This window comes from Ruditapes philippinarum, unplaced genomic scaffold (genome assembly GCF_026571515.1).
Source record: "Ruditapes philippinarum isolate M1 unplaced genomic scaffold, ASM2657151v2 ctg1209_1_1_1_1, whole genome shotgun sequence".
Classification (NCBI taxonomy): Eukaryota; Metazoa; Mollusca; class Bivalvia; order Venerida; family Veneridae; genus Ruditapes; species Ruditapes philippinarum.
In genome coordinates, this window is record NW_026857012.1 from 183,288 (window position 1) to 193,461 (window position 10,174).

The 10,174-nt window shown below is 33.3% G+C and overlaps 1 protein-coding gene across 4 annotated transcripts in view; it reads left to right on the forward strand.

The window, feature by feature from the left end:
• The window catches only part of LOC132748455 (prickle planar cell polarity protein 3-A-like), a 66,557-nt gene extending 58,369 nt beyond the window's left edge, over nucleotides 1–8,188 (forward strand). For 3 of the 4 annotated variants that reach the window (XM_060738075.1, XM_060738076.1, XM_060738077.1), the window contains exons 4-5: nucleotides 2,718–2,951; nucleotides 7,945–8,188. In XM_060738075.1, the coding sequence (XP_060594058.1) occupies nucleotides 2,718–2,951; nucleotides 7,945–8,169 (459 nt within the window). In that variant the 3' untranslated portion in view covers nucleotides 8,170–8,188. The remainder of the gene's footprint in view (nucleotides 1–2,717; nucleotides 2,952–7,944) is intronic. The other variant, XM_060738074.1, reaches the window with a different exon arrangement.
• Nucleotides 8,189–10,174: the final 1,986 nt, after the last annotated feature.

Genomic DNA, 10,174 nt, shown 5'->3' on the forward strand with positions numbered 1-10,174 from the left:
TTTTGGGGTCACAAGGTCAAAAATCAAGGTGGCTATTACCTCAAAACTGAAAACAGTTTCCAGAGCATAACTTAAGTTCCATTTGGCCCACAATATTTAAACTTTTAAGGGGGATTGCTATTTGAAGGAGGTTATACTTTATTTAATTTATGTAATGTCTTACAAATGCTTCATCCTTACTAAAAAAAAAAAGAAACACTTTCGGGCATATAATGCTGGGCCTAGCGGTGCTCTTGTTAAAGTTTATATTGGACAGACATTTGTAAGAATACTTGGCATATTTATTTTTTCTGATAATTTGGGAGTGTTGGAAAACTGCTTATTTTATGTTTTTAAAGAGCTTCCATTCATGTGTTTATTGAAAACAATAAAATATGAAATTTCTGTGAAGTGAAAATTTCTTACTTTATAGCAAAAAGGAATGCCTTCAATTTGTAGACATTATTAAGTAGGAAATGATGCAGAAAATCTATTGTGCAATCACAGTGTTTGCGTGTTTGATTCCAAGATGGTGTGGTAATTACCTGATATTTTGGCAGAAGCATTATTCCAATCAGTGTAGAGTTATTATACCCCCAAAAACGAAGTTTGGGGGGTATATAGGAGTCACCCGGTGGTCGGTCTGTCGGTCGGTCCAGACGTCCGTTGCATTTTCCTTGTCCGGAGCATAACTTGAAGACTAATGGTTGGAATTCAATATAACTACATACAATGGTCAAGCACATTGAGAGGAAGTGCAGTGCACAAGAACCATAACTCTATCTTGACTAATTAAGAGTTATTGCCCTTTGTTACTTTTCCTTGTCCGGGACATAACTTGAAAACTACTGGATGGAATTCAAAACAACTTCGTACAATTGTCGAACACAATAAGGGGAAGTGCAGTGCACAAGAACCATAACTCTATCTAAAGTAATTACAGAGTTATTGCCCTTTGTTGCTTTTCCATTGCTTTTTTTTGTCCGGACCATAACTTGAAGACTAATAGTTTGAATTCAATATAACTTTAACATACAATGGTCAAGCACATTGAGAGGAAGTGCAGTGCACAAGAACCATAACTCTATCTTGACTAATTACAGAGTTATTGCCCTTTGTTACTTTTCCTTGTCCAGGGCATAACTTGAAAACAACTGGATGGAATTCAAAACAACTTCATACAATTGTCAAACACAATAAGGGGAAGTGCAGTGCACAAGAACCATAACTCTATTTAAAGTAATTACAGAGTTATTGCCCTTTGTTACTTTTCCATTGCCTTTTTTTGTCCGAACCATAACTTGAAGACTAATGGTTGGAATTCAATATAACTTCATACAATGGTCAAGCACATTGAGAGAAAGTGAAGTGCACAAGAACCATAGCTGCTGGCCCTCAAACTCCATCTTGACTAATTACAGAGTTATTGCCCTTTGTTACTTTTCCTTGTCCAGAGCATAACTTGAAAACTACTGGTTGGAATTCAATACAACTTCATACAGTTGTCAAGGACATTAAAAGGAAGTGCAGTGCACAAGAGCCATAACTCCATTTTGACAAAATACAGAGTTACTGCCCTTTGATACTTTTCCTTGTCAGGAGCATAACTTAAAATGTACTGGTTGGAATTCAAAACAACTTCATACAATGGTCAAGCACAATAAGAGGAAGTGCATTGCACAAGAACTATAACTCTATCTTATGTATTTATAGAGTAATTGCCCTTTGTTCCTTTTCTTTGTCTTTCTGAACTTATTACAGAGTAATTCAATTAAACTTCATCAATGGCCAACCACATTGAAAGGAAATGCAACATATAAGAACCACAACTATCTTTAATTGCCCACAACCATAACTCTATATTTCAATTCTTTTACAAGGTATTCTGTTACTAGTAACATCCTCATTTCCGAAGCAGTCTTGTGGGGGTATTAATCACATTTAGTGATAGTTCTAGTTTTGATTGTTGCATACACCACCCATTGTTAATGATAAAGTATTCTTCAATTTTCTTTCTTTTTAAGTGGTCTATAGTTTTGTATGTGGTCTATAGTTTTGTATGAAAAAATTTTTTTTTCAAGGTCCGGATTTCAAATTGAGAATGTGCTAATAAAGTTATCTATGAAACAAGGCATTTAATAGATCTTGCATTTAAAAAAATATATTTTAAAGGAACTTTATTGGGCAATGTGTACTGCTAGGACCTAGGTCAAAATTTGTGCTTTGTTTCAAATCAAAAGCTTAAATTAATAGAGATGCTTTGCAATAAAAATTGTGTATGACAAGTAAGGGATTTTTCCATGAATCACTGAGTATTGGTTATGCATGATACATTGGAAAAGTCTAGCAAAATTAGTTAATAAATCCTCCACCCCACTGGCCCCTACCAGTTTGGTGCCCCTTTGGATACCATTGCTTTCAGATATTGTGGCAGCTGCATTTCATGAATGTTGCGGTCCTTTCTTGGTCTTTATTCTCATTATTAAAGATTAGCTTTTTTAAAAAAAAAATGTATACACAAGTCAAATGCTAAACCTTGACATTACATTATTCATAAACACTTCTTTCATATTTCAATTGTAAGCCAAAAGAAGAAAAACTTTTCATTTTGTCATTTATTAGATTTAATTGTGCATACTATAGATTTATTTATGTCATAAATCATCAGAAAGTTAAGATGCTTTGGAAAGCACTTAATTCATACCTATTAAGAAAACTTAACACTTATTTGTTTCCAGATTGAAGAGTACATGGAACAGTTACCCAATCACAAAGTTCCACGATTAGGATCACCTGGTGAGAAGTACAGGGACATTCAACTAATATACCAACTTCCAAAACAAGATCTCTCCAGTGACTTCTGCAAGATGTTAGATGGTCCAATGGAAGTGAAGGAGTTCAAGGTGTTTAGGGAACTGAGAGATAACATTGCCATGGATTTAGGTGTTGTCAAACCTGCTCAAAAAACAACAGTAAGTTAACATCGAAGTATTTGACATCAGAGACAATGGCATGGTCTTTTATGATTGTGTTTTGGTCTGTAAGGAAGTATAAAATAATGAATAATCTGTGTCTCTTCATTTAGAGAACTGCTTTTTAGCTCAATGTTTTGAAGAGAGAAAAAAACCTATTGTCATGAACCATTCAGTGGCATTGGAAGTTAACCTTTTTGATTAAGTTTTTATGTATGATCATTAACTTATCTATTACATTTAAACTTTACATGTGTATGCACCTTGATGAGTTCTATTTGCAGATAAAAAAAAATGAAGGACAAGGTCACGATGCATATTGATGTGTTAAATTGATATAAAAGAAAAATCTTTTTGACATGTGAATGCAGTTGCTTCTTGTTTTGTTAAATAAGGTCAAGGTCACGAGTACAATGGGTAATAAGCAATAGATTTCTTTTTATTTCACTGCATGGATTAAACAGAAATTTTCCAGATGGGCAAAAATAGCCTTTCTGCAAAATGTATCTTGAAAATAAAAAATCTTTGCAATTCAGAATTTGTTGATGTATTTGTCTGTAAATGATGGTGTTGTAGCGTAAAACACAAAACTCATCTTTACTAATAACTTCATGTCTGAACAATAAATTATTATCAGTCAATAAATGGAGGGAGAATATATATTTTTAGGAAGTAATTTTTGGGAAGTAAAGTCTGTAAATGCTATAGAGTCTTTACTTGATTGATGAAAAGCTATTAATAGCTTGTATGGTTGAAACTTCGACAAGACAAAATCAGTGTTAGATACCTGCCACCCCAACCCCTTAAAATGAATAAATAAAAAGATACTTTAGAGAATATACAATATATTACAGCAAGTTGATCTGATCTGCTTTAAATAAATGAAAAAAACTTTCACTTATGCTTAATTAATTTTGGTTTTCTACAAAAGTTAAACTTTTCTAGCAATGGATTTCAGGCAAGCGGTCAAGGGTCATCAAGACTCTGTGGTTTTTTAAAAAGTTCAGACTGAGGGTTGAGAAATTTAAGTGCTTTCACAAGATTGTATTTGATTAAAAACAGTAAATTTTCAATAGTACCAATATGAAATTAGTTAAATAAATTATAGCTTCACTAATTAGATATCATTGTTTTCAGCATAATTATGATACAAGCTAGTATACTTCACATTTTGTATTAATATCGCAGATTACTTAGCAACAAAAATTACAGGGTAAATTTTGTACACATTTTTTACATTTGTTTCATTACTTATTTTCTTATTTATAACACTGGTAAAGAGCAAATTAAGTGTATGATGAATCATTCTGAAAAAAGTACTTCTGAAAAGTAATTTATTGTCTGCTCTTAGTTGTGTGCTTTAGCTATTTTAAGATCTGACTGCAGAAAATTAATCATCTAAGAAATTTTTCTCAACCCTTAAAGTATTGTCTGTTATTTGATGTAGTAATATGCCATAACTTGAATAAGTCTGGTTAATTAGACACTTCAGTGTTCCTTTGGTTTTACCATGCACCAACACAAACACAGTACAGGTCATATGGCTCTGAAACAGGAAAGATGACTTTTGCTAACTTTGATGTTACAAAATTCAAAGCAACACAAGGGGTCAATTGACAACCACCTGGCCTGCAGGAGCTAAGAGATGCAAAGACTCCAGTTATTAGAACCCACTGCAGTGTTAATACTACACCAATTGCTCAATTGGGTTAGTCCACTAGTTTTATCCTTACCCTGTCGGAACCGGAAGTTATAATATTAGTCGTTGCTACCTAAGTATAGAGCCTGAGGCCAGCCAGTCTAGGCTCTAATACTGTTTGCTGACAAACTTTAAATCATAATCTTGATAATGAATAATGAACTGTTCCAAACAATATTTTACTTAAGCTGATTTGTGATGGAAGCTTCCAGCTCATTTATACTTCTCTTATCCTTGTAGAGTTCTAACCCATGATAACAGGGTCGAGAGGCTGCCACCAGGTCAAAATACCCCTGCACAAGGAAGTTGTAAGGGGGGTATACTGGAATCAGCTTGTCTTTTCGGACGTCCGGCTGTCCGGCCATCCGTCGGTTTTTCCTTGTCCACCCAATACTTTAAGATTTCTTTGACCCACAGTCTTCATCTTTGGTATTTGGATTGGTAATGATTAGTAGATGATCCCTATTAATTTTGAGGTCACTTGGTCAAAGGTCAAGGTCACAGGGGCCTTGACTTAAAAAGCTTGTCTGCCCAATAACTTTAGATTCCTTTGACCCACAGTGATTTTGAGGTCACTAGGTCAAAGGTCAAGGTCACATGGACCTTGACTAAAAAATGCTTGCCTGCCCAATTACTTAAGATTCCTTTGACCCATAGTCTTCATATTTGGCATGGAGGTTAGTCATGATAAGAAGATGACCCCTATTGATATTGAGGCCACTAGGTCAAAGTTCAAGGTCACAGGGGCCTTGATTAAAAAAGCTTGTCCGCCCAATAACTTAAGATTCTTTTGACCCACAGTCTTCATATTTGGCATGGAGGTTAGTCATGATTAGTAGATGACCCCTATTGATTTTGAGGCCACTGGGTCAAAGGTCAAGGTCACAGGGACCTTAACTTCAAAAAGTTTGTCTGCCCAATAAATTAAGAAACCTTTGACCCACAGTCTTCATATTTGGCATGGAGGTTGATCTTTACCATTAGGTGACCCCTATTGATTTTGAAGTCACTGGGTCAAAGGTCAAGGTCACAGTGGCCTAGACTATAAGAGCTTGTCCGCTCAGTTGCATAAAAATGCTTTGGTCAACAGTCTTTATATTTGGTATTGAGGTTGTTTATGACTAGTAGATGACCGCTATTGATTTTATGGTGACTGTGTCAAAGGTCAAGGTCACAGGGATTTTTACTATTATAAGCTTGTCTGCTTAAATGCTTAAGAATGCATGTCCGCAGTGTTTTGATTTTGACATTTTCACATTTGAAGCATGTAGTATGCATAACTTAGCAATGTACTGACTTAGTAACCTCAGATTTGGCAGGGAGGTTGTTCTTGAGCTCTAAATGGCAACTGTTGATTTTGACAAAGTGGTATGCGGGGGTTTTCACACCATGACAGTGGCAGTTCTTGTTTTTCTTATTAAAAGGGACTAGTTTATACTCATGACAGTTATATTTTTTCAAGAATTTTATACCATTTAATGTAGGTCTATACCAATAAGTTGTTTGCGAAATTTCAGATCTTATGGTTTTTTTTCCAGAAAAGTCATTTTCATTGTGCAAAATAACTCCAAAACGTTTGAAAGTTAAATAGCGCAAAAATTGATTATCAATTTATTTCTCAGTATATCTGATAATATCTATTTATTATCTTTTGCATAATTTTCTTAGTAGAGTTCCTTTAACATCATCTTATTGGTTATGGAAGCGTATAACTTCTTTAATTGCATATTTAGCCTGTTTTCTTGTATTTACTCCAAGCAAAAAATATAATTTATGATATTGACAGATCAAATAAGAATCATAAATTTCTACTCTCTGACAGATGATAGAATTTTTCTGTCAGTGATAATTGATGGGTGTACGGCAGTGGTAACATGTTGGCAGGCATGCTTGGATAGGTTCATGCAATCTGTTTTGTTTAAATCTATACATCTGCTACATTTCTGTGATTTACTTATCTTACTTTGAATTTAAAATTCACAAATATCAAATTAAGCGGTCTTGAAGCTTCCAACTTTCATGTTTTCTGAGTTATGCAGGAAAGCTGATACTAGGTGGATTGACCGCTGGGATTTATCCAAAAGATGTGTTAAAATTGTCCTTAAAGCCAGAAAAAGAAACAAACTGATGTGACTCTCTGAAGGCTATATCATGCTTTCAGACTATGGATATAAGAAACAATTCAAACAGAAACTAAAAGTTTGATTCAAATTTTCTTAAATCATTTGAAATGAGTTAGCAGATTGACTTCAAAGATTTAAAAACAAAATGTTTTTATGTGTGATAGCAAAATGAAAAAAAGAAATATGAATAAACTATGTGAATTGTTTTATAATACAGGTATTATGTAAATATTCATAGTATTTTGGAAATCATTGTTATCATTTTCATCTTTTCATAATTTTGTGAAGAAGTATAATTTTATTTTGCAAGTTTTCAAGCTGTAAGATTATTCAAATTTAAAAACCATTCAATGGGAGACAAAATGTTTTTTGAGATTCTGATAATCTGTATGGTTGGTTTCCATTACATTCAGACCCAGTGAAGTTATGTTGATTGACTTGCTGTAACAGGCTCAACATTCTGAGTAATGTCTGCCGGCTCATATGTCATGCAAACACAAACAAACAAACAAATATTTTGTAGTTCTCCATCTACAGTGATTTCCAAGTATGTTTTCCTTACTAGAAATCTGTCAAAATCTTGACATTAATGAATACCTGTTAACATTTATTTGATTGACAGCTGGTAAAAAAATCAACACAGCAGCATCTCTGATGATAGTTCCTGGTTTTATTTTATGTAAGCCTGAAAGAGTTACCTCCCATCTACCATTCTACCCTTGTGGAAAGTTGTGTTACATGAAATAAATATCATTGTGAAAATTATAGATTCACCCACAGGTCTTTCCATCAATAATACTATTATTATTTAGAAGGGTTTTATTTAGAAAGGTTTTATATGAACATTAACATACTTAAGAAAGGGATATGCTGAAAACAGGAAAACAACCATTGCAGTTTCCATCTGCTTATCTAGGGCTTGTTTGTGTGAAAAAAGGGAAATTTGGAAACTAAACAAAATTATGAATTTTATTTTGGTCATACATGTATATAAAAATAGTTGTTGCATGAAGATTTAGGTATATATCAAAGTAGATCGATCTGGCATATGAAATATTCACTTTGTCATCCTACAATAATATATTGTATATTAATACTGTTATTTAAATTTCACTTTCTTCAGAAATTTTTAACAAGTTTAATTATTATTATGTATATTGTATATTTTCAGAGTTGTTTTAACTGCGGTGGTGAGATCGAGAAAGGTGAGCAGGTCGTCCTAACTGGTAAACTTAGTGCTGACGTATGTTTCCATCCGGCTTGTTTCACGTGCTCCACGTGCGAAGAACTGTTAGTAGACATGACCTACTGCCAGCATTCCAGAAAACTTTACTGTGAACGACATTACGCGGAATTGATAAGACCACGTTGTCCTGCATGTGATGAAGTAAGTTAGCATGATAAATTATTGTCAGATTACACTTACTTTGATAGTGGTAGTCATAAGTCTGCTTTTTGCACTAGATGGTCTATAATATGTTTCTAAATTCAAAATTTTTGTTTACTGTTGAATTTTGCTGAAGCCGATGCTAGGGGATATGGATTGTAACTTGCACTTTCCAATACCATCCATGATCACGCTCAATCAAATAGAAACTGCAACATTTACAATTTCATCATGTTTGGGCGTTCTTTAGAGATTCTGTTTTTCGCTATTTTAGAATTATGCTTAGACATACTGCGCTTAAAAGCTTTTATGGTCTATTATATCAGTTAAACTCTCATGATACAAAAGTGGTTCTGTCAGAAAATATAGCTTTTGCACTGTCAATGATCTGAGCTGTTTGAATGGTGACAGTGTTCGGCTTTGTTATGTAGCTAGTTATGAACAAAATGCCAATGCCCTATCTCATCTGCAATGAAGAACACAACCTGTTAATACAGGCTTATTTGCAGTTTGGCTTGTCTGTACCTAATGCAAATCTTAAAAGTAAATCAATGTCTTTTTTTAGTGACGGTTTGGATAATTACTAGTTAGTATAATTTGTTTTGCTTGTTTAGTGAAAATGTCTAAGGGAGGTAATAATGAAAAGAGCTGGTACTTTATAATTGTAGTATTAAGTCCCTTGATATGATATAGTTACTAAATGCAGTGAAAACATAATTTACTTCTCTTGAAGTCCTGAACAAGATATTTATTGTTTTTCTTCACAATTACTGTATATTGTTGGTCATCAACTATTTTATACAATGTTGGTTATGAAAAAACATTCTTGTACAGTATAATAAATCTTCTTACACTTTACAAAAGTACTCTAATGTCATAAAAACTGACTCAACTAGAGGGAAAAAACAGGTGTTAATTAAGGAGGCAAAAGGCTTCTTCATATTTCAAGGCTTCTTCATTAAGTAAGTACATGTTTAAACAGTTAAACATCTGGTAAAGATGTAATACCTGGAGATATTGACCAAGATATCTGTTTTGATGTTTACCTGTATAAAAACAGCTTGGATAAACAGTGAAATATGAGTATAAGATATTTGGACTTTGAGATATTTTATGATGATGATGATGATATCATTGATGAGTAACAAGTGAGTTGGTATCATTTATTTCAATGTCTGTTTGTTTGTTTCCTCAGTGGCCAATATAGTAAAGTTGCTTACTGAATAACTTTGTCCGGACTGCTGTGAGTTTAAATCCCGCCATGGACTCAAGACTCATTCATGCAAGGAAACTTTCCTGCTAGTTTTACTGAAGTACTACATAGGCACCGGATTAATGTTCTACAGAACTTGTTTCGAGGTTAATTTCTCAGATTGCCTCCAGTTTTATAAAAATCTATGATCTTGATACCTGCATAATGATATTATACTTTGGCAGGAGACAGACACTGTCTACTGTATAATGTTTGTATAATGTGGTGATGAATTTTGTGGTTAAGGTCAAATCATATTTTCATTTCTGGTGATTCAATTAAACACTGTCATTATAGATATTTCAATGGAATCAGTCCATGAGATTTTGATAGACATTTCTGGATTCCAATGGATTTAATACAAGCAATAACTATGCAAATTTATGAATTCCAATTTATAAATTTCTTTGTTTAAAAGGATTTGATTTATAAAGGTAAAACACACAAAATAGATGTCCATATATGTGTTTGTTATTTTCAATATATATCAGACAATCATCTCTCTCAGGGTACACAAATTCACAAAACTAATTACAGCCCCGGCCTTAAAATTTGTTATATGTTAAAAAAATCCTCTGATTTATTCATGATTTTACAATATTATGTTACAGTAGCTGTGATATCTAATTTAATTAAAGAAAATTTACAAAATCAGTACCATGCAAATAACTACAAGTTTACTGCAGATACAGTACTAAAATCTTTGATGGAGAAATTGACAAAAAATAGTACTCACAAAAATTTACAATTTTTTGGCATATC